The sequence below is a fragment of the Rattus norvegicus genome, chromosome 10 (assembly GCF_021556685.1).
Source record: "Rattus norvegicus strain SHRSP/BbbUtx chromosome 10, alternate assembly SHRSP_T2T, whole genome shotgun sequence".
Lineage (NCBI taxonomy): Eukaryota > Metazoa > Chordata > Mammalia > Rodentia > Muridae > Rattus > Rattus norvegicus.
The window spans coordinates 39,448,243-39,473,539 of NC_141543.1; the positions used below are offsets into that span (position 1 = coordinate 39,448,243).

The 25,297-nt window shown below is 39.7% G+C and overlaps 1 protein-coding gene and 1 long non-coding RNA gene across 20 annotated transcripts; one reads left to right on the top strand and one right to left on the bottom strand.

The window, feature by feature from the left end:
- The first annotated feature begins 3,839 nt into the window (after positions 1 to 3,839).
- On the top strand, positions 3,840 to 20,462 carry Zfp62 (zinc finger protein 62). Of its 19 annotated transcripts, none has more exons than XM_087573578.1 (4): positions 3,840 to 4,534; positions 8,899 to 8,925; positions 15,171 to 15,223; positions 16,632 to 20,462. In XM_087573578.1, coding segments are annotated over exons 3-4 (2,775 nt in total). In that variant the 5' UTR covers positions 3,840 to 4,534; positions 8,899 to 8,925; positions 15,171 to 15,222; the 3' UTR covers positions 19,406 to 20,462.
- LOC148002841 (uncharacterized) lies at positions 18,773 to 24,281 on the bottom strand. The gene is made up of 2 exons (XR_015631554.1): positions 23,425 to 24,281; positions 18,773 to 21,301 (listed from the first exon to the last, which is right to left on the bottom strand). It is a non-coding gene; the product is annotated as an uncharacterized LOC148002841 (long non-coding RNA).
- Between the last annotated feature and the right edge of the window lie 1,016 nt (positions 24,282 to 25,297).

Sequence of the window (25,297 nt, forward strand, 5' to 3'; positions counted from 1 at the left end):
GGGGAGTTGAGACCATCGATGTTGAGAGATATTAAGGAATAGTGATTATTGCTTCTTGTTATATTCATATTTGGATGTGAGGTTATGCTTTTGTACTTTTCTTCTCTTTGTTTTGTTGCCAAGATGATTAGTTTCTTGCTTTTTCTAGGGTGTGGCTTGCCTCCTTATGTTGGGCTTTACCATTTATTATCCTTTGTAGGGCTGGATTTGTAGAAAGATATTGTGTAAATTTGGTTTTGTAATGGAACATCTTGGTTTCTCCATCTATGTTAATTGAGAGTTTTGCAGGATACAGTAACCTGGGCTGGCATTTGTGTTCTCTTAGGGTCTGTATGACATCTGTCCAGGATCTTCTGGCTTTCATAGTCTCTGGCGAAAAGTCTGGTGTGATTCTGATAGGTCTGCCTTTATATGTTACTTGACCTTTTTCCCTTACTGCTTTTAATATTCTCTCTTTATTTTGTGCATTTGGTGTGTTGACTATTATGTGACAGGAGGAGTTTCTTTTCTGGTCCAATCTATTTGGAGTTCTGTAGGCTTCTTGTATGTTTATGGGCATCTCTTTCTTTAGGTTAGGGAACTTTTTTTCTATGATTTTGTTGAAGATATTTACTGGTCCTTTGAGCTGGGGGTCTTTACTCTCTTCTATACCTATTATCCTTAGGTTTGATCTTCTCATTGACTCCTGGATTTCCTGTATGTTTCAGACCAGTAGCTTTTTCTGTTTTACATTATCTTTGACAGTTGTGTCGATGATTTCTATGGAATCTTCTGCTCCTGAAATTCTCTCTTCTATCTCTTCTATTGTGTTGGTGATGCTTGTATCTACGGCTCCTTGTCTCTTCCTTTGGTTTTCTATATCCAGGGTTGTTTCCCTGTGTTCTTTCTTCATTGCTTCTATTTCCATTTTTAATTTCTTCAACTGTTTGATTGTGTTTTCCTGGAATTTTTTCAGGGATTTTTGTGATTCCTCTCTATAGGCTTCTACTTGTTTATTTATGTTTTCCTGCATTTCTCTAAGGGAGTTCTTCATGTCTTTCTTGAAGTCTTTCAGCATCATGATCAAATATGATTTTAAATCTAGATCTTGCTTTTTTGGTGTATTTGGATATTCTGTGTTTGCTTTGGTGGGAGAATTGGGCTCCGATGATGCCATGTAGTCTTGGTTTCTGTTGCTTGGTTCCTGTGCTTGGTTCCTCTCGCCATCAGATTGTCTTTGGTGTTACTTTGTTCTGCTAATTCTCTCAGTGGCTAGACAGTGCTATAGGACTGTGTGTCAGGAGTGCTGTAGACCTGTTTTCCTGTTTTCTTTCAGCCAGTTATGGGAACAGTGTTCTGCTTTCGGGCATATAGTCTTTCCTGTCTACTGGTCTTCAGCTGTTCCTGTGGGCCTGTGTCCTGAGTCATCCAGGCAGGTTGCTTGGAGCAGAAAAGTTTGTCTTACCTGTGGTCCTGTGGCTCAAGCTGCTCGTGGGGGACTGCTTTTGAGCTCTCTGTGATGGCGGCAACCAGGAGGGCTTGTGCTGCCTTTTCAGGGCCACAGTCCACTGGGGTCCCAGATGGTGTTGGGTGTTTTCCTCTGGAGTCAGAAATGTGGGCAGAGTGTAGTCTTGAAAGGAAAATTATACAGATTTAAGGTTTAAAAAAATAAAATTAAAATAATAAGTTTCAAAATCCACGAACCCAGGGCTAAATACTGTGAAAAGCAAGTCCCGGCAGCCCCGCCCTGCTGCTAGGACTAACAGACCATAAAGATAAAGAAAAGGAATGCAGGAACCAGGACTGGCCCAAACCATCTGGCAGAAAGGCACCTCCCGCAGCTTACTCAGAGTCACACCTTAACCAGATGTCCTTCAAACCCTGATACGCGCCTAGCTCCTAAAATCCTGTACGCTCCAGTCAATACGTACTCTCCTGCTGTGCTGTAATCTCACTGCCATGTTTAAATGAGCCAATCACTTATAGCCGCGCCAGAAATTACCCAATTGTGTGTAACCTCGCCAAACTCCCTAGCCTTCCCTACATAAACCCCTGACTTTTGAGCTTCAGGGTCGACTCCTCTGTCTCCTGCTTGAGATACGCGTTGGCCCAGAGCTCTATTATTATTAAACAGCCTCTTGCTTTTATATCAAGATCGGTCTCTCATGTTTCCCGGGGCGCGCCACCCCGAGACTTGAGCGAGGTTCTTTCAGTCTCTTCTGGCTTCCCAGGCGTGTCTGCCCCTCTGAAGGTTTAGCTCTCCCTCCCATGGGATTTGGGTGCAGAGAACTGTTGATCCAGGCGCCCGGATATAATTAAGGTTATACGTAGTTGTCTAAAAACAACAACAAAAAATTCCAAAATCTTGGAATGTGAGGAGGCCAGCCTAATGTGATAGCCTTTAATTTAGACTATGGATTCTTCTGGACAACTGAAAGAACCGCCCAAAACTTTTCCCAGAGTTGGACTATCCCATAAGTGGGGTCCTAGCACTTATGTGGCTATTTCAATGAAATGTAATTCAACACTTGGATCTTCAGTGGCACTGGTCACAGTTCAAGCACTCTGTAACTGTGTCTCTGCTATTGTTTGGGTTATAGGAGAATCCTCACACAATCCTCAGTTTGCCCACATTCTTCTCCAAAACTTGCTGCTTCCTGGCCCGACAAGAACCTAGGACTCTGCTCCTTCCTAGGCTCCGCAACTGTCCTACTCTGCTGGACTTCATAGCATTCTTTCCACTTGCCTTGGCCTCCTTGGAGATGGATAGAGCATTAAAACTTCCATTCCCTCTCCATTTCCAAGTCAATGAGGTGAGTTTGGGCTTGCCCACAAAGATACGAAAAACAGGCATAGACTGGTACAGATTACAGGCTTTAAACTGGAGTTTTGTAGTTAAGGATGGGGGAGGGCGAAGGGGATTTTCTTAGAACCAGAATGGGAAAGGTAGCCGTTTTCGAAATGATAAGTTATTTCTCCGCCCCTGGTGAAATGAGCCAATTCAAACCAGATTAGATTATATTAAAGGCAGGAAGATGTTCTGGGGGGTGGGGGATGAGTTTACTGGCCCCAAGGACCGAGGCCAGGAAAGTCGCCACGAGGAAGGGGTTGGGGGAGAGAAAAGTTGTGCACTCAGATAAATAAGGAAGAGGAAAAAGAGCGAGAGAGGCCAAAACGTGTAGACTTTTTAAGGAGGAGCCTCTAGTGGTTAGGGCAGTCCAGCCCCGGGCTGGGAAGTTCAGGGTTGGGGGCAGGGTATGCTAGGTAGGGACTGAGAGATGCTGGGAAAACCTGGAGGCCAGGTCTGCTTTGATATGCAGATACACATCTCTGTCCCTAGTCCTGGGTCTGAAACCGAACACGAAGCTGCTGGCTATCTAGGAGAGGGAGGGTTACTTTTCTTCTGCAGTCTCTAAATGGCAGGGTTCCTGGAAATTTAAGCTCAGCTAAGGGCCTTGGCTGGGGGGGGGAGGGGGGAGGTCTTTTAGAAATAGGGGGTATGGGACCCTCATATTCCGCTTTCTCTCAGGAACCAGCACTCCCTCCAAGAATCTCCCCAGCCTCACTTAACTATGAGCTCAGCTTCACAAGCAGGAAGTGAAGTATCTATTTTGCCATACCACTTGATTATTTCATTACCCGCCCCCAATCCACCCCGGAATTGGAATAAAAGTCCAAGACAACTAGAGCACCCCTTCCTCTCCGGACATCCGTGCTGAAAGACCCTGATTAGGCGGCCAACAGAGCACCCGCAAACTGCGTGTCACGTGTGCTAACAGAGCCCGACCATCGAGTCAGTCCTCCAGCCTCCCAGAGCGGCCTCGGAAGTGCCCCTGCGGCGCGGGTCTTTCCGGCCGGGCAGTCCGCGCTTTTGTCCCGCCGGCGGCCGGGCTCCCGCGGCGCCGCCACAGCCAGTACGTGAGTCCCGCTGCCGGCGTTCCCGCCTCTACCCGGCCCGCCCCGCCCTTCCCTTCTTTGCCCTCCGGTCCCGGGCGGGTCCTGGGGAAGAGCGTGACTCTCCACACGCATTGGGAAGCGTCCTCTTGGAGTGAAGGGGAAGGAAGAGCCCAGGCCCGAGCCCCGCGGGCAGGCTGCCATCTGAGCAGGCCCTGGGCCAAGGAAGGGCCAGAGTCCGTTCCGGGGTTCCTTGACTGTCATGGCCATTTCGGGTTTAGAGGGAGGAGAACCCCGATTATTAGCGCCTAAAAATTTGCCCTGCTTGCGGTTAAGTTTGTTTCTGAGACTTGGAGGTGACCTGACTCGGTCACCCTTCCCCTTTCTTTTGGTGGTGGAGAGGTATCGAGAAACACCTGCGGCTGTGGAAGCAGACTGTCCACTTCCGGGGCCTCTCCCAGGAGAAAGTCATCAATAGTGGGTGCGACCAGAGAAGGCCATCCCCCCCGACCACCCACCACCACAGCAAACTGAGAAAGTGTTGGCTTAGGGAAAAGCAGGTGAAGGCACCAGAACTCAAGTGATCCTTTGGAAAATCCTGGGGCAGTGATGTAAAAGAAAGATAAAGAGGTCAGGTGGAGACGTCCCTGGGCTAATGATGGTCAGTCTAGATGGCCAGAACCATTTGTGTACGTCTGAAGCTCTTGTCTGTGTGTGTGTGTGTATGAATTTTTGACTATGTAATGTTCATGTGACCACATTAAAATACGATTTTTAAGAACAAAAATTTAATGCAAAATATGAGAACAAGATTTTCTTTTACTGTTCTCAAAGGTTGTCCTAGGCTCTACCTTAAAAGGTAAACACTTTTGTTAAGCTCTTGAGTAGACTTCAAGGACTTCATTCAAATACTAGCAAATATATGTCGTTCCTCTTTTATTCAGACAGGTGGTAGCATAATAAATCCTGCTTCCTTGTTTCTTTTATTGAATCTGTTTTACAGAATTCTATAAGGAAACAAATGAGTGTGTTGTTTATGTTACAGACCTGTAGTAGATTGGCCATTTTAAAGGATATTTTAGATAAATCTTTAGACTGCAGTTGATAATCTTTGAGTTGTTTCTAGTGTTTTTATGTCAAATAGTATTATGTGGAATGAATCTATTTTAGGATAAGGATTATGAAATTAAGAGGGACTGAGGTTAATAAAGTATTTTTTGTTTTGTTTTACAATCAGTCTTTCAATGTACTATATTACTTGCTTCAAGCTAGTCTCTGAGTGAGCCCTTAGCTTCAGAAAAATCTCTCCACTGTCCTCTTTGACTTCCCTTATTTCTGGAGTAGCTAAAAGTATCTCCTCCGCTACTATGAGAATATTCTATTATAAAAATCCCTGCAGTCCTTATTCCTAATGTTTAAATAATAGAAACAAATCTTGTTAACCATTTGCATATGCTTTTCATAAGTTAAATGCAAAAATGACTGCAGCACAAATCCTATTCTTTCCAGTGTATTGCTTATAGCTCTAGCCTCCGTTTGCACGTTCTCCCACGTTCTCTAGTCATCAAATACAGTACCTCAGAGCTTACAGTACAGAAGCCCTGGACCACACATGAGATACATAGGGTATTACCTTGTGGGATACAGTCGGAATCCAGAAATGTAGAGTGGCTGCAGGTGTATTGCACCCATTTCTTCTTACAGCCACACTGTAGGAATCATTTTCCACTAAACCAAGAGTGCCCTCTTGTGAGTTGTCTCAACTTTTGAGAAATAACTCCTCACAGTCCAGAACAGGTAGTAAAGTGAAGGTTCTTCATATATGCATGCACTTTTGTAGAATCTAGTAGTAGTATTCAAACAAGCACAGAAATAGCCAGAGGTTGTAAGTCTTAAGTAACTTATGAGGGATAGAGACTTTATTGTGGTTGGCTTTTTCACTGATGTTACTAGACAGCTAAGGTCATGCTATGAAAAACTGGCTCAAGAGATTGCCCATCTAGTTTTGAGAAAGTGAGATCTTTTGGTTCTGTGTTATACACATGATGGCCACCACATCCCTCCTATTGATTGTATTACCTATAACAACTTCCTCTTGGAACTCTAGTTCTTGGTTCTCTGTTCTCCCACTGATTAGTGGTGGTGGTGGCAGCAGTGCCAGAAGGCAGAGGCAGGTGGAGCTCTGTGAGTCAAGGCCAGACAGTGCTGTCTCAAGAAAAAAAGCCAAGTAAAGGTATTACAATAAATTGTATGCCCATAGTTTGAGGATTCTGATCCATTTATTTATTTTTCTTGGTTGAAGCATTTTAAAGCAAATTTCTGACACTGGATTTTGTTTTACTCTATTTTAGTTGTCATTAAAAGTGTATATGTACTCCTAACATCTATAATATCATTACATAACAGCCTATTTTAGCTTTGATTTTTTTTTTTTATATTATCTAGTAGCAGTAGGCAGACTACTGGGTCATTTGTCTACAATAAGCCAAGAAGGGCTTATACCCTTCAAATGGAATGTTCGTAATCAACAATATGGTCCAAAGGGCTTAAAATAACTAATACTTATCTGGCCCTTTATAGAAAAGTTTCCCCAGTCCCAGATTTTATAATGCCTGTGCTACTCCTTTACTTGAAACTCCTGAGTAAGTACTCTTGTGTTTGAGTCAGACCTTTGGTGCACCCTTGTTACTTACCTGTCTGGTTTCACTTGCTGCTCTATATTCCGGATGTCTAAAGTGTACTTTCCTAAAGTTTTTAGTCCTTCATGGCAGAGGTTAGCCTCCCACTTTGCGCCCTATCTGTGCTCATGCTTTGTAGGATAGATCCCTTCATTCTGGACTATCTCAGAGCCTGTGGGTAGGGAAAGAACCAATCATTATGGGTCATTGTCTAAGTTCCTTGTGTACCATTCACTTAGATAACCATGGTCCTCAAATGTACCCCAGTGTGTTGGTAAGGATGGCAGTGTATCTTACTACATGTTCACAGTTGCATTACATGCTAACAGCATTCATGCCACTGCTGTCTAGATGTACTTTTGCCTATATTGAGTGAACTATTGGATATGCCAAATAGTCGGTACCCAAACAGGGAGTTAAGGAAACTTTGGCTTCTGACAAGATTGGAGAGGCAAATAAAGTATTTGTGGTTCATGCAGTTGAGACCAGTTACTAGCCAATCATACAGTCCCTGAGGAAATAAAGTGACTAAGGATTATGAAAATAATTCAGTCTGTCAAGCAATTAATGATGGGGTTGAAGAGATGGCTTTTTGTCATAATTATAAGGACCAGAGCTCAGATTGATTCCCATGTGAAAAGTCTAGCATTGTAACACCATATATCGGGGTTGGGGATTTAGCTCAGTGGTAGAGTGCTTGCCCAGCAAGCACAAGGCCCTGGGTTCAGTCCCCAGCTCCAGGAAAAAAAAAAAAAAAAAAGAATCAGCCTGTAACACCATATATCTGAAATCCCAGCAGTGGGGAGGAAAGAAATGGCATCTCCTCAGAACTTCTTGCTTTGTTTTGACATGGTGGAAGGCACCATACAACAGAAGAGCAGAGAGAGCCTTAATAAGAGTTCTTTATGAGGAGCCCATCCCCACAATAATGGCATTAATACACTGTAACATAAAGACAGTGTCTCCACGGTCTTATTGTATCCTTCTGCCAGGAACAGCATCACACTTTTGTAATCCCAGATAATTGACCAGCTAAACCTTCAAGTTCAAGGCTAGGCCTGGTAACATGGTGAGACTTGTCTCAAAAACAAAACAAAATATTTTAAGAAAACACCTGCTTAATATTATATTGGCAATTAAGCATGAATTTTGTTTTAATAGGTGTTAAACTATAGCAGAAAATGATCAAATATGCATTTTATAAAATTCTTAACTGCTGTTAGAGAAGAATTGGATGAGGATAAGAATGAAGGCAGAGAGATTCTAGAGAGTAGTAGTCTAGATGAGAATTGTGGAGGACTGAAGGAAGGCCTAGAAGTTGATGTTCATACGATCAAATCAGTCTTACAGGATTTTTTTGCATGTAGACGAGAGAAGTAGAAGAGTAGGATTCTGATTTAGGGAAAGAGGACAGTGGGGTGGATAATAGGAACTATCTGTATTTGGATAAAAGGATTTGGGCCAAAGATAAATTTCTAACAGCTTTTTTTTTTTTCTTTTTTTTTTTTTTTTCGGAGCTGGGGACCGAACCCAGGGCCTTGCGCTCGCTAGGCAAGCGTTCTGCCGCTGAGCTAAATCCCCAACCCCTCTAACAGCTTTTAAGAGTGATGGAGGTCATATATAGATGGAGCTGTCTGTCCAGTGGTAAGAGTCAAGAGGAAAGATAAAATGAAAGAATTGGGAGCATCTGGATCAGCAACTCTGCGAAGGAAGAACCTTATCTAGAAAAATCTGGTACAGTGTGGTCTGAGTTAGAGAAACTCACTTGAGGAGATGAGGCTTGGAGATTGTCACTAAACAAAGATGGTGAGAGTAACACATAGAAGTAGAACGGACAGATTTCTAAGTGTAGATATTTTAAAACTTTATTTGAGAATATTAATATACAGAAAAATTCTAAGAATAGCAATAGCAAAAAAAGGGTGATGGAAGATGGCTCAGCTGTTAAGAGCACTGGTCCTTCAGTTTCCAGCACCTAAAAGTGCTCACAATAGTCTTTATCTTCCTTTCCAGGGTATCAAATTCCTGGCTTCTTCAGTCACTAGCCACACATATATATAAGCAAACATTCATACACATAAAAGTAAATTAAAAAATAGTGAAAGAAACTTTTATTCATATTCACCCATAGTTAGTATTTTATTTAATGTTTTCCTCTTGCTCTCATAAATATTTTAAGTTGAGGATAATTAATATATCATAGTCCATTAACTGTAGATACCTTGTTGCATATGGTTTTTTATTTAAAAATTAAATTTCAGTTATGTGTTTGTATGTATGTATACATGTGTGCACAGCATCCATGGAGATCAGTAGACAAATTGTGGAAATTTGTTTGTTTCTCCAGGTTACTCCTGTCATATCGAAAGGCCTGGTGAGCCACCTCAATATATTTCTTGAAGGATGGGTATATTCTTTTACCTAACTACAGTACAGTTGTCAGTTTCAGTAAAAAAGTTAATATTTTATTTTCCAACTTTGTCAGCTGACACTTCTGTTGTTGTTGTTCTTTGGGTTTGTTTGCTTTTTGAGAAGGGTTCTTACTGTGTAGCTCTGGCTGTCCTAGATCTCACTATGTAGAGCTGGCCTTGCCCTCACAGAGATCTGCCTGCCTCTGACTCCCAAGTGCTGGGATAAAAGGTTTGCTACCATACCCAGCTCTGCCACTTAAAAAGAAATGTTCGGCCTTTTTTAGCTTGTAACATTTTTAGAACTTCTCTTTGTCTTACATAGGTTTGAAGAATACGTCTCCCCCAACCCCCACTCCACAACACTTTTAATAGAATAGTCTTCATTTTGAATTAACCTATTTTCCTGTGGTTCAGTTCATATAATAAATTCTCATAGGTTCTGTCCTTCTCAGGAAGCATATGATATTTTTCTGCTCTCACTAGAAATATTAATGTAGAACATCTGTCAAAGCTTGCCTGATTTCATGCATCATTACTGTTTTCTCTCTAATAAGCATTCTGAGAAGAAGTATTTAAATTCAGAAAATAGCCCGCTCTTTTTCAGAATTTCTCCCCAGACTTAGAATTCATTGGTGAATTTTTTTTATCAATTTTTTACTCTGATAGTTATAGAATGCTAATTTATTCTATTGTAATCAAGAGGTCTCCCTTTTTTCCTGGCTTTTTTATCTGTGGGGATTGGTGCAGGCCTGTTTTCTGTGGCTTGTAAGTACTATGCTAACTTACTGTTCCTAAGCTGGATGTTCAAGCTGTCTTTTGTGGTCTTAGAGAGCGCCTCACCTTTCTGTACTTTCCTTACTGGTAAACACCATACTGGTGACACAGTTCCTCTTACAATTCTGTTCCTAGCCACTTTTTTGTAGACTTTCTTTTGAATAGAAGAAACCAAAACTTAAAGTGCTTATATCACTGTGGTGATATTTTCCTTTTTGGCTCGCTGGCAACCAGAGCTAAGGGATATATCTATGAAGAAGTAAAAATGTATGTATGTCCATACTTATATACACATATAAATTGTCTAGAAATGATGAGTTTACACAGTGCTTCTAATTTATCTATATAAAGTTCTTTGTTGATTTTTTTTTTCCTATCCCATATTTGTATGTCTTCCTTCCCATAAGAATCCTGGCTCCTAACAAAAGTCACAGTTGAGTTCCAAGTTGTTTCAGAATTGTTTTGCGCCTACTACTAACAATAATTCAACTTGTTTGGAATTCTCCCCTGTATCTCCCCACCAGCCTACAGAAGACTGAATGCAGACAAGTATGAAATCAAATGCTGTGTTCCTAAGTTATATAGATTAGGCTTTTTTGTTTGCTTATTTTCTTCCTATGGTTTTAGTGTCCCTGTGAAACACAGATGCGTTCACTATTTTGTTTACTTCCTGTTTAGCAATTTTCCCTCATCTTAACTGATTTCATGTTATTCTTTGATTATGCAGAACACTATTAGACTTCCATAAGTTCCATAAAACTATACAGTGCTATAATCAGTGTCACTACACCTCCCCACTCTCTTATTCCCTGTTCTCCACCCTTTGCAAATATCAATTGTTTCGTGGTATCACCATAAGGATAAGCACATACACTACTCTTCTTTCTTCCTTTCTTGACATCTTCACTTTTTCACTTTCTGATAATATAATACTGTACATCCTGGGAATTACTACCTCGTCAATTAGATAGTCTACTTTTCTAATACTCCTATGTAATACTTACAGAGCTTATGTAACTAGTCTTTTGTGTTGGAGATTTAGGTAATTTCCCAGACTTTCAGTTAAAATTTGTGTAGTAATAATTCTGTAATCAATACACATGTTCTTATGAGTATACACACACTTGTGGTATTAGAAGTGTATGTTTAGAATTGTTACTTGTGAATTGAAGGGGAAATGTGTGTGTTAGCACAGTTTTCCCACCACAAGCACTATGTAAGTTTATAATAGATTCCGAGCAATCTATTACAAGAATATTTGTTTTCTTCAGTGTCTTATCAACAGAGGTATATGGTCATGCTTTGAACATTGGTCAGTGTAACATGTGAAAAACACTATTGAAGTTCTGATGAATATTTTTCTTATTAGTGATATACTTATTTTTTACATGTTTAATGACTGTCTTGATTTTTATTTTTAAAGGAAAAACACTATTGGCATGGTTAGTTATTGTGTGAAACACCCTATATATTCACTGAACAAAATAATTATTGTAGACTACTATAAAAAAGCCCAGATTAAGAGAACATCTAGGGCTGGAGAGATAGCTCATTGGTTAAGAGCACTAGCTGCTCTCCCAGAGGTCCTGAGTTCAAATCCCAGCCACCACACGGTGGCTCACAACCATCTGTAATGAGATCTGGTGCCCTTTTCTGGTGTGTCTGAAAACAGCTATAGTATTCTCATATAATAAGTAAATAAATCTTTTTTTAAAAAAAAGGAGAGAGAACATCTAAAGGGCAATCAAAAGGTTAAGGAAGCTGACAGAAACTGACTAGCTTGAAAACATTGTATATTTTGACCACAGAAATATTCTACTTTTCAAATAACAGTGTTTGTCATAGAAGTCTGTGCACCAGGAAGCTGTTTCTAGTAGACGTAAATTAAATTTTATTTTTTAGAGGAAAAAACTGAACCATATCGACAACTTATTTCTGTTACAAAATATCACTTGATGCTTTTTCTTCCTTATTTTAAAATTAGAAAGGAAAGGAACTAAGTCCTCAGAGTATACCATGATTGTGTTGTCAAGTCACAGTCACTGAACTTGAGGATGTGTGATGGTCTGCAGAAAAGCTGCTTGACTCTATTCCTTCACATCTGAGAGGAGTTTGCTATGATCAGCAATCTCTACCAACTTCAGGCTGCCTACAGGCAAAGAGATGAAATGATGGGGGACTAACCAATCTAGATTGGTTATCTTTTTTAAGAGAGTGAATTAAGAAATGTTTCTACTTTCTTTCAAAATAGTTACTGTTAACTGAGGTTTCTTTCCTCCTTTTCTGGTAATCCCCATATGAACAGTGTTAAAAGGGACAACAGAAAGTGGCAATGGGCTCTTAAACTTTTGCCAGCTTTATTTCCAGTAGTAGGCATTTCTTTAGGACTTCTTTCTTTGCAGAGAACCTAGTACTCTGAATCCTTATGACTTGGAAGGAATCAAATCTTATTCTGTTCTTTCTTTAGAAGCCAATCCATATAGAGCTTACTTTCAGCACCACCACCACCACCACCACTTCTCTCTTTCCTTGTCCCTCTCTTCCTCTCTCTCTTTTCTCGCCCTCTCTTTCTTCCTCTTCCCTTCTTTCTGAAAGTTCAACCAAGGCACATTTTATTGTGTATGGGTCCTGATGTTTCTGAGAATGGACAGTACTTTCATGGCCTCCAAGACTGTAATTCAAGCACCTCAGATTTTCTAGGTTTCTAATATCTACATTGTTTGACTAGGGGTTACCCTAGAGTTAGTACAATAATTGGCCTTGACACTGTAAGACTCCTCAAACAACTGGAATGAGTTTAAATTCTCAATGATTTCACAACTGCCATTCACTATTTTCTTTTAATTCATGTGGTTCCTTGAGTACCACCAAACCCAATCAAGACCGGTCCATGTCATTTTGATCAAACATCTCCAACTTCCAGCTTTTCAACCTCAGTAGAGAAAGGGCTGATGACATAACAGCTATTACATGTTTAAGACACTGGTTTTCCAAGAACATCTTGTTGCTGACTCTTAGAAGTCACTTTCCTAGGCCCTTTCCCCAGATATTACTATGGAATTTGCAAAGTCTGGCAGAAAGAAATTTGACCATTCTCCGAAGTCTATAAGCCAGTCCTGGATAGAGGTGCTGGGTATAGAATGAACATGATGACCAGAGCCAGCTTTGCTTCCAAGAAGCCATTCACTAAAAAGAACAGCTATAGTGCTAGAGTTTGATTTACTCTTGCCTCTGGAATATCATTTATTTTTCTCTAAGGGCTGATCTTTGATAAACTACCAAGTGTTATCAGGTACTTGGGAATCAGAATGGTCTTGTACAGAACAGTGATGTGAGCTTTAAAGATCAGGATATTAAGTTCTTTGGCTTAAGGGTTAAACTGCCTGGTCTTTCCAGGCACACAGAAACTTGACTTGCTAGATTTCTGTTTTGGGTGTATTCCAGTTAATGACAAATGTTTTGTCCCAATAACCATTAGAGCTGCTGATCCTGCTACTTCGGTGTCTCTTTAAGCTGAGAGCTCTGTTCCAGGGAGATTTTGTGCCACTCACTGCTAGGCTTGGAAAATCAATAGCTCTTGGTGAGCCAAACAAGCTTTGGACAGACCCAGACACCTTGTCATACAACCTTAGGGCCTGAAGGCAGGTGACCCGTGGCTTTGGTCAGCATGTTCATTCTCTACCCAGCACCCCTGCCCCAGGACTGGTTCACCCCAAAACAGACTGTGGAGAATGCTCAAGTTTCTTTCTACTTTCTACCAGACTTTGCAGATTCCATAGTAATATCTGGGGAAAGGGCCTAGGAAAGTGACTTCTAAGAGTCAGAAACAAGATGTTCCTGGAAAACTAGTGTCTCCAACATGTAATAGCTGTTATGTTGCCAACCCTTTCTCTACTGTGGTTGAAAAGCTGGAAGATGGAAAGTTGCTTGGGAGAGTAACTTTCTCCCTCACCTCTCACCACGGTTTTGACAGTGTTTCTGCCATTTTCTTTTGGGAGTGGAGGTAGAAATTTGTACTGTTTTTATTATTAAAGTACTTGCATGTAGTTAAACATCAGTCTTGTATTGCATCTTGGTTAAGGTTAGGAAGCGTTCTCTACCCAGGTCATTAATTCATATTTTCTTCTAGTATTTGTTATTCTTGTGTCTGTTATATTATTTTGAGCTTCTTTATATTTAGAGCCCTGTTCCATTTGGTGTTTATCCCTTTGTGTGATATAAAAGATCTAATTTTATCTTTTTTATTCCCCAGATGGCTTTATATTTGCTGCACTATTTTTAAAAACTGTCTTTCCCCCAGAAATACCATCCTCATCATCAATTTCTGTGTGTAGTTGGAATAATTTCTGGATGTCTATTTATATACTAGTAACACATTTAAATTATAAAAGCACATTTTAAATTATAGCATATGTTAATAGTCACTACAGCTAGTAGTTGCTCACAGCTCTTTTTCTTCCCTAGCAACTTTTTATTTTGGGAAATTGTTTTTTATGGCTGTAGGAACCTTAACATTTTTTTTTCTGAGGAAGTTGAGATGGAAGGGCTAAAATTGAGAAGTAAATGGATGGAAAATCTGTTGTATGTGGGAATGGCAGAATATAGATAAGGTATGCTGCAGCTAAAGTTTCTAGAACTGCTGTAGCCCACTTACCAGTTCTGTGTTTTGTGTTGTGGGCCGCTCTACCCAGAGTAATACAGGGAGTCAGGGAACTAGTCTGGTCTACCATTCTTCAGTTACCTCATATTTGGGACTTAATTTTATATACTATTTCCTCAGATGAACCAACTTTTGCTCTAATGTCTGCTGGGTGATTCTTCATCTTTTAAATAGTCTCCTAAATTTCTAGCATTTTCTGTTCTTATAAGTGGTCATTATTCCTATAAAAAAAGTTGGTAGTATGATTCTTTATATCTGTTCACTCTAAAGCATGTATTTTTCTTTTATTGACCATTTTTTTTCTCACACAGTTACATACATAGCTTTCTAAGTAAGATTCACAGAATTCCACGATAATGTCCTGAAATGTTATGCAAGGCAAGAGGGAAAGATCACATTTTATCTGACTATAATGCTTCATTTTCTTGAAATAGGTTGAACAGTATCTTTTTAGCAGTCAGTATGTCAGAAAATGATATTGATTGGGTACCAGTCATGTAAAGTGCCTTTAGGAGAACAGAATCCCTGCTTGAGTATTAAAGTCTGCTTTGGGAAGTTTATCATTCATTCATTCATTCAATTCATTAATTTATTTAGAATCATGTGCTTTTTCCAAAACCCTTACATTTTAACTGTGATCAGTAGCTTAACTTTTAATAATGATAAAATAAATAGTAATAACATTTGCCCTGACCAAGGAACAAGTTTGTTCTTACTGGTTTTAGATGGCTATCATCCAATATTCACAGTGACACTATAACTTTCATTTTACAGGTGAAGAAACTGCTATACAAAGAAGTTAAATAGCTATCTCAAAGGTCATGTAAGTAGGTATTTGAACCTAGTTGTTATTCTAGTCATTTTCTGATCTGTGTGAGAGGTTGGTTTCAATATTTCACAGATAGCAAAGTCTACTACAGATGTTCAAGTTTCTTATTTAAAACAACAGTATTTACATATGACCTTTACATATCATCCTGTGTACTTTAAAGCATTTTCAAATTACTGTGCCTAAAAGCAGTGTGAATCTTTATATTATTTAGAGAATAATGATAAAAATTAAAAGCTGTATATGTTCAGCACAAATGTAACTTTGTTTTTCTGAATTTTTTTTGGTCTGTGGTTGGCTGAATCTGTAGATGCAAAACCTGCAGCTGTGGAGGGCCAATTACTTTGCTTAGTGGCTTGAGGTATTGCCATCTTTGTTTCACCATCCTTGAGACAAAGATCTTACACCATAGTTCGGGCTGTCCTGGAACATGCAGTAACTTTCCTGACTCAACCTCCAAAGTGCAAGAATAACAAGATTGAGCCTTTATGCTTTGCTGTTTGTAATCTTCTATATGACTAATTTATTCATAAATAGGAATGAAAACTGTATTCCTTGGCAGGCTGGAGCATATAAGTTCTTCTATGATTAGCCACTTTCCAAAGAGTGTTTCCTTACACAGAAAAGTCAAGAAGGCCAGATTGATGTATAGTAGCTTTAGATTTCTTTCTCATTTCTTAGTCACTGTCCACATAATCTTATAACTACAACTACCTGCCTTATCCCTCTTCTAGGGTACTGATTTATCTTTCTCTTCAGTTTTTCCTACTCTCTCCTGATTAACTTTTCAAAGAAAAAGTAATGTCTTTGTTGTTCCAACATTTTTTTCTTTTTGTGTTTCATCTGCTTTTCAGAGACTTCTTTTTTTCTTATTTTTCTATGAGGTCACATTGAAACTGATTGGTTTTGGCTGTGGTTTTAATGCATCAGTTGAACCCATTTTTATCATATATTCATGCTAGGTTAACACAGAAATGAAAAAGCTCTTTGGATCATTAACAATCTTGACTCTAGTTTTAATGTCCCCCATCATAGCCCCAATAATTAATGGTGTCTGTGGGGCTGGAGAGATTACATATCAGTTAAAGAGCACTTGATGCTCTTGCAGAGGACCCAGGTTCAGTTCCCAACACTCTATGATTGCCTCCAACCATGCCTAACTCCAGGTCCAGGGGAATCTGACTACCTCCTCCGAAGTCATTGAGCACCAGACATGAACATGGAACACATTTCCTTCATGCCAGCAAAACACTCAAAAATATTTAAAGATTATTTTTTAAATGGAACCTGGTACATATTAATAAGCAAATACCTGTCAAATAGATAAGTTAGTTTTGTTATTTGCTATTGTTATTGTTCAGGGTTTTTTTCTAAATAAACATGTCATTTTCATTTTCTTGGTCTAGTGTCACATCTGAAGACAAGCATGGAGGATGAGGACTCAGCTAAAAAGAATGAAAACAATTCAAGTGCAGACTCTCAGTGCCCAAATGTGGAAATTTTTCACAAGGATCATATGCAGAATTCTAATATTGATGACACTTTTGGTTGGGTAGAGAAGCAGTTGGAAAGACCTAAATGGAAAATAATGAAGGAAGACAAAAGTAGCATCAGAGAAAAGATTGACAAACCTAAGAACACAGCAAATGTAAAAATAGAACAGGATGACGAGACATCTGAGAAAAGTTTCTACTCAAGTACAGATACCATGCACCAGACTGTCCCCACGGAACCAAAATGTACTGAACAAGGTGAACACACAGAGAATGTTAATGGAAGCTTACACCCTACTCCACAGCAGAATTCTGCTGCTGATAAGAAATCACATAAGTGTGATGAGTGTGGAAAATCCTTCAAGTACAATTCTCGTCTTGTACAACATAAAATCATGCACACTGGAGAAAAGCGCTATGAGTGTGACGACTGTAGGGGAACTTTTCGGAGCAGCTCCAGCCTTCGAGTCCATAAGCGCATTCATACTGGGGAGAAGCCCTATAAGTGTGATGAGTGTGGCAAGGCCTACATGTCCTACTCTAGCCTCATAAACCACAAAAGCACCCATTCTGGGGAGAAGAACTGCAAATGTGATGAATGTGGAAAATCCTTCAATTATAGTTCTGTTCTGGACCAGCATAAAAGGATCCACACCGGAGAGAAGCCCTATGAATGTGGTGAGTGTGGAAAGGCCTTCAGGAACAGTTCTGGTTTGAGAGTCCACAAAAGAATCCACACAGGGGAGAAGCCCTATGAATGTGATATCTGTGGGAAAACCTTCAGTAATAGTTCAGGCCTGAGGGTCCACAAAAGGATCCACACAGGTGAAAAGCCCTATGAATGTGATGAATGTGGGAAGGCATTCATTACTTGCAGAACACTCCTAAATCATAAAAGCATCCACTTTGGTGATAAACCTTATAAATGTGATGAGTGTGAGAAATCTTTTAATTATAGCTCTCTCCTCATTCAGCATAAAGTCATCCACACTGGTGAGAAACCTTATGAATGTGATGAATGTGGGAAGGCCTTCAGGAACAGCTCAGGCCTTATAGTGCATAAAAGGATCCACACAGGAGAAAAACCTTACAAGTGTGATATCTGTGGCAAAGCATTCAGCTATAGTTCAGGCCTTGCAGTCCATAAAAGCATTCATCCTGGCAAGAAAGCCCATGAATGTAAAGACTGTGGCAAGTCCTTTAGTTATAACTCACTTCTTCTTCAGCATAAGACCATTCATACTGGAGAGAGACCTTATGTATGTGATGTGTGTGGCAAAACGTTCAGGAACAATTCAGGTCTCAAAGTCCATCGGAGGCTCCATACTGGGGAAAAACCATATAAGTGTGATGTGTGCGGGAAAGCCTATATCTCACGCTCAAGCCTTAAAAATCACAAAGGAATCCACCTGGGGGAGAAGCCCTACAAATGCAGCTATTGTGAGAAATCTTTCAACTACAGTTCTGCCCTTGAACAGCATAAAAGGATTCATACAAGGGAGAAACCCTTTGGGTGTGATGAGTGTGGAAAAGCCTTCAGAAACAATTCAGGCCTTAAAGTACATAAACGAATTCACACAGGGGAGAGACCTTACAAATGTGAAGAATGTGGAAAAGCCTACATCTCACTCTCAAGCCTTATAAATCATAAAAGTGTACACCCTGGGGAGAAGCCCTTTAAGTGTGATGAGTGTGAGAAAGCCTTCATCACATACCGAACCCTTCTAAACCACAAAAAAATTCATCTTGGAGAAAAGCCCTATAAATGCGATGTGTGTGAGAAATCATTTAACTACACCTCACTCCTTTCTCAACACAAAAGAGTTCATACTAGAGAGAAGCCCTTTGAATGTGACAGGTGTGAGAAGGTCTTCAGAAACAACTCAAGCCTTAAAGTGCATAAAAGAATACACACTGGGGAGAAGCCGTATGAGTGTGACATATGTGGAAAAGCCTACATCTCACACTCAAGCCTTATTAACCATAAAAGTACACACCCTGGCAAGACGCCCTATACATGTGATGAATGCGGAAAAGCATTTTTCTCAAGCAGAACTCTCATAAGCCATAAGAGAGTCCATCTTGGGGAAAAACCCTTCAAGTGTGTTGAGTGTGGGAAATCATTTAGCTACAGCTCACTTCTTTCCCAACACAAGAGGATCCACACAGGGGAGAAACCTTATATATGTGACTGGTGTGGGAAGGCCTTCAGGAACAGCTCAGGCCTCACGGTACATAAAAGGATCCACACAGGGGAAAAACCCTATGGATGTGATGAATGTGAAAAGGCATACATTTCACACTCAAGTCTTATCAATCATAAAAGTGTCCACCGTGGAAAGCAGCCCTATAATTGTGAGTGTGGGAAATCTTTCAATTACAGATCCGTCCTTGACCAGCACAAAAGGATCCACACTGGAAAGAAGCCATATCGATGTAATGATTGTGGGAAGGCATTTAATATCAGATCAAACCTTACCAAGCACAAAAGAATCCATACAGGGGAGGAATCTTTAAATATGGCAAATATGGAAAGTCACAGTGGCACATTCCAGAAGAGGATCTACTATGAGGGAGGGAATGCTCTGGATGGGACCAGGATGCAGATGCCTATGTGGGAGGCAGAGCCTGCCAAGTCTCAAAGGAATCAAATAGAAGAAAAACTTTATGAATGTAAGAATTTCTGAGGTCTTTAGTCATGGCTTATAATAATCATAGTGTGAGTGAAAGAATTCTGAGTGATCATGAGCAATTCCTTCCACGTGATTCAGTCATAGCAGGAACAGTTCTAGTGTCACAATAGTTGAGCCCTTTAGGAATATAAAATACCACTGGATATAAAACCTTTCAAAGTGATGGAACTCTTAAAAAATGTAGTCTGGACATAGAACATAAAGATAAAGGTCTTTAGTTAGAAATCTTATTCACCACTACAAAGATCCTATTTGGATAAATAAGTGAATAAGAATGTAGAAAGTTGGTATAATTTTGACCTCTATACTTTGGTCAGTGGAAAAAAGATCCAAGAAGGGCCTCTAATAGGCAAATTCAGGGAGAGGATGGTTTCAGGGAATATCAGTTTATTAGTAGTCATGAAATTATAGACTTAACAATAATGGTTTGTGGTAGGAAGATCACAACTTCTGAAACAATTTAGATGTCTTAGGAAAAGGCATAGTCAAATCTGTGACATAATCACTTTAAAATGCATATTAGTTGGAGTATACTATTATACTAACTGAACTGGTAAGACTAGAGTTTCAAATCAATTCCCTTAATATGTAATAGAGATAATAAATGATGACCTGGGAGGTGGCATTCACATATACTGAGAGAGCGGAAGGATTTCAGTATCTTCAGTTAAGTAAGGGAACACATCTTCAACATGAATTTGCACCTTACAGGAAAAATTCAGGGACTCCTATGAATTAAAAAAAAGTCTCAAAGGAAGGCATTTTATTACAAGAGCTAAATAAGTACCAGTAATTAAGAAATTCATGTCTTAAAAACAATATTGTTCTGGGTTCGGTCCCCAGCTCCGAAAAAAAGAACCAAAAAAAAAAAAAACAAAAACAAAAAACAAAAAAACCAATATTGTTTCAGAAAGTGTAAAAATTTTATGTACTACATACATGTGTATATTGTCTGTTGTAAAATATGAATATGTTCAAAACTCACTTTGCCATAAAGGCTGAATAGTTATGGCAAGGTAAGGGGGGGTATAATAAATGCCTCAAATGTAAATAGGCTGTGACTTATTTTAGATGGACAAATATAGAGAGCCATTTGTGTGTTCCCTTGTAAGTAGTACAGAATCTAAGCCAGAGAAGCTTCTGTCTTATCTGTGAATATTCATCTACTAAACTAGTATCTTAGAATTCACCAGAAGTTAGATCATACTTATCTCAGGGGAAAATAGATACATTTTTGAAGATAATGCAAATCTTCTGGGTAAGCAATCTGATTGTGATATTAGTCCGGATTATAATTTGTTAGAGTGGGTAGGCTATATGAGTGATCAGTCACCATACAATTCATTAGGAACAGAACTTAATATAAAATATTAGTAACTATAGCAGTAAAGACTAGGCATTTCAATAGTAAAAGCAGATTCTTCTGAGTTGAGCTCCACCCATAGTAATTGGAGAAGTTATCAGTACCAGGTGAACTCTCAGTTTGTTCTGACTTCAGGACCTACAATCATTACAAAAGACAATCTCTAGCCATATCCATCACTTTGGGGATTCCAGTCTCTAATTAAATAATTCCCATGTCTCCCTCTGGGAACACTACAGAGTACTTTGTTTCTGTTTCCAAATTCCCACCAGTAGGTTTTGACACATGAGGTGAAAAAAGGGAGAATACAATTTTGCCACTCAATTCTGCAGTAGAATGTCCATACTTGGACTGTTATACTGCATGAGACACTGGTTAATTTGATCCTATCTGTACATGTAGTTTACTCAGCAAATATTTGTGGAGAATCTGCTAGGTACAAACTACTGTCCTGGGCCCTAGGTATTGAAAGATGGGAGCAAGAATTAGTTAAGACTATGAGCAAAGTCACACTAATACACACACACCTAAGTGTTAAGAGAAAATCAGCCAACCCGGAAAAGAGATGTGGATATTGGGCTATTCTGAGGAGTAGGAATTAGACTATCCTGAATAAAGACATCAGAACAGTTCAGTAATCGTCCTGAGTGGCTGTTTTGTGGTGAGCAGAAAGACCACAGACTATCCATTCCAGTAGCCATTGAGGAAAGGGGTTGCATTTGCTAAAGACTACTTCTAGCTTATTAGACAATCCTGAGGTTTCCATGTGCCTATACCCAAAGCAGCTAGTGGCTTGAATCCTATTCCCTTCACACTCGTGTCTCCCCATGTAAGCTCCAACTGGATCTATGGCACTGCTTAGTTTCAGGGATGACAAAAGTAAAAATGTTGAAGCTGGCCACCTTATAGAAAAGATTGTGAGCCCTGTGATACTGTGGATCAGACAAAATGAATTTTTGCATATTCTGCAAATTCTACCAGTGAGGTACATCTCTGGCTCTGTGGTCACTTTAAAAATTATATATAATATATATTTAATTATGTGTGGGGCTATGTGCTTGTGAATTTGCGTCTGAGGAAGCTGGAAGAATCAGCTGGAGCTAGAGTTCTAGGTAGTTGTAATCTGACCTGATAATGGATGCAGGGAGCCGAATTTGCATTTGAGAGCAGTACTCTTAACTGCTAAGACCTCTCTTTAGCCTCCTTTTAGATTGGTATCTTGATTACCCCAGTGTACTGCATGCTGGGGACAACTACTACAACCTCCATAGAGTCAGAGACAAGACATAAATAGGCTAGTGGCTTTTTGGCTTGGCCTTGAATATTATATCTAGGGTGAGATAAATTCAGCTTAACTCAGATGTGTATGGGTCTCCTGGTTGTCCCATAATGGACACCATGCTGCAGATTCAATGAGTTTATGTGACTTAGCCTGCTTGGACCAGTCTATGGATATGAAGAGATTAGTGATCATCTTTGCTTTTTTCTAGTAAATGATACACAAGAAGACAAAAAGCAAAAACCTTAACTTGTAAGTGAATCAAAATACATTTTTAAAGTTAGCAAGGTAAGAGAGAATTGGCATGGTGAAAAGTAAACTGGAATATGGAAGACCTGTGGCCTAAAATGCTTTTCTCTAGGAATATGGTCAAGATGTTTATAAAGTCACATATGCATAGGAGGTGTCATAGACAAGTGTTAATAGGCTAAAGATAAAGTTTAAAATCTGAGATGAAAAACCAATGTAAACTAACATTTCGGTTTTGGTAAAGATGGGCTACAATATTTAGGTATTTCCCACTGAAAATGAAAATCTGTTTTTTAAAGGCACATAGTATACTGTCTTTAGTTCATTTGGCTGCTATAAATAACTGTAAAGGGAATAATTTCAAAAATAACTATTTCTCAATCCTGGAGGGTGACAAGTGTAATAATGGGGCACCTTTGGTTTGTAAATCTGTTTAGAATCCATTTCTTGGGTCATAGAAGGGACCTTACTGCACTATGTGTAGATCAAGGGGTCTTTCTTGAGCCTCCTTTATAATAAGGAGCACCAATACCATACATGAGTACTCCACCTTACTTTAATCTCAGCACCCACTAGGGAAGTTTACAACCTTCCATAACTCCAGCTTCAAGGGTTTTCAATGCCTCTGGCTTTAATGAGTTCTATCTATCGTTCTCTCTCTCTCTCTCTCTCTCTCTCTCTCTCTCTCTCTCTCTCTCTCTCTCTCTCTCTGAAAAAATAATATAAACCTTTTAAAAATGGGATCTATGATAAGGTAAAATGCAACTTGTTCTGTGGACTCTGGCTAAGAACTTCAGAGCCAGTCCCACCATATTCTGTGGAATACTGATGCTCTCTGGGTCAGAGAAATTCAGAATCAGTCCCACCATGGTGATGAATAGGAGACCTTTGAAAAGTTAAAGTTGGGTTCCTAAGTTGCTTACAGCAAAATAAGTCAGAGCTAACCCTTTCCCTCTGAGTGTAGAGAGACAATGACCTTGTTAATAATAGGTAGAGTGGTAGAAGAAAAAGTGAAAATATCCCTGGTTTTACTCAGATCTAAGTAACAGCCTGAGACATGGTAGACAAACAGAAGAGAACTAGCTCAATTTAATCTCTTTAACACTACACACACACACACACACACACACCCTCCCTTTTTTTTTTTTCCTTTTGTAGCAAAGTCACTATCCCAGGTTAGCCTCAAAAAAAAAAAAAAAATCACAATCCTGCTTCTATCTTTCAGAGTTCTGAGGTTAAAGGTATGTGCCTCTTTGTCCAGCTCCCATAAATAATTTGCAAGCAAAGATAAACAGATATATTGGGAAAAGACAATATAAGTGAAATCCAGCAAAAAGAAACATACCCAATAGTTTTGCCATAGTGAATGCAATATATTTATAAAAATTCTTAAAGATGATTATAATACTTAAAGAAACTCTTGGCAATAGAACACATGAGAAAACAATTACTCAACGATATGTGAAGAAGTTGCCTAAAATGTAGCTTCAAAATGGGAATGTAGGTGTCTGGGAAGCTCTATTGGGATTTGTTTTTCAGTGAATGGAGTTATTTTTAACGTTTAATCATAGTTCAGAAGGAGAACGATGAAAGAAGGAATAAGGGGAACTGAGCTGGGAATTTTCTAGAATTTGTGAAGTTTACAAATAGAAAATCCCAAAGAATGTAAAAAGGTAAATTCTAAAAATCTCATCTAGCCCGCACTCAGGAGGTAGAAGCAGGTGGATCTGAGTCCCTCCTCAGAAAAGAAGACAAGGCCTCAGAAAAGGCAGGCAGACACAACTGAATCTCATCATTGCTTTCCTGGGACTACACTGTGGGGTACGAATTCTGGAAAGGAGAAGCACCTTAGTCTGAAAGTGAACCCGTCTTCCTGGAGGTGAGATAAGAAAAGTCAGTGTAGGGGCTGGGGATTTAGCTCAGTGGTAGAGCGCTTACCTAGGAAGCACAAGGCCCTGGGTTCGGTCCCCAGCTCCGGGAAAAAAAAAGAACCAAAAGAAAAAAAAAAAAAAAAAGAAAAGTCAGTGTAATTGTAGATGGAGAAAGAGTGAGTACCTGAAGTGAAAGTAATGTAAATGAGGATGTATCAAGAAAGGCTGGCCAAGTAGTGGTTCTTATCCAGGCATTTTGGATCTTCAAGATAGAAGATAGTAGACAATTCTTAACTGAAACTCAAGGAAATTCCCATGGTCCATGCCATATTCAGATAAAATGAGAAAAGAGGTAAGGAAACCAAGCTTTTTCTCAGTGTTAATCTTGCTTTAAATAACCAGCCTATTGTTCTGAGCAAGCATGCTTTGTCTTTGAGAGAGGGGTTTAGCAAGAAGAGCCTCCAGCCTGAGGCAGCTTTAAGCAACCTAGACACCCATGCTATGTACATTTTGCTTCCCATGCCTCACCCTTCCTCCTTTTTGGCTTTTATTGTAGTTGTGATTTTTTTTAAACTCGGTTATTCACAGATCTGCTAGAGATTATACAAGAAGAATCAGTGAGCGCCAAAGTCTTCACCATCTTAACTATGGCTGTTTTTAGTAAGTGCCCATTAAAATCTGAAAAGATAAGGGGAGATCCTGGGGTTCTCAGGGACTCTGAGGAGGGCACAGTTCCTGTGGTCTCAGATACACACTTAGGACCAGTGTTTCAGTCAATGCAACAGTTATGAGTTTGTTTCCTATCTTGCCTGCAATTTTCTTACCTGTAAAATGGATGGGGAACCCACTAACACAGTTCTTTAAGGAATAGTGAAAAGGGGCAGCCAAAGTGCTCAGTGAGCACAGGCACTTGTTGCCAAGCCTAACAACCTGACCAACTGTCTTTTGGCTTTCACATTCGCCCCACCCACCACACACATATGTGGATGTCCTGTGTGATGTATTTAAAAAGATAGAGGGGGGATATGTTCTGTGGAGGTGTGGTGAGGTGTTGAGGGAGGGGGTGTCTCTGCCAGCCCATGCTGAGGTATCCCTTCCCCCAGAGGGACCAGCCAGATAACAGT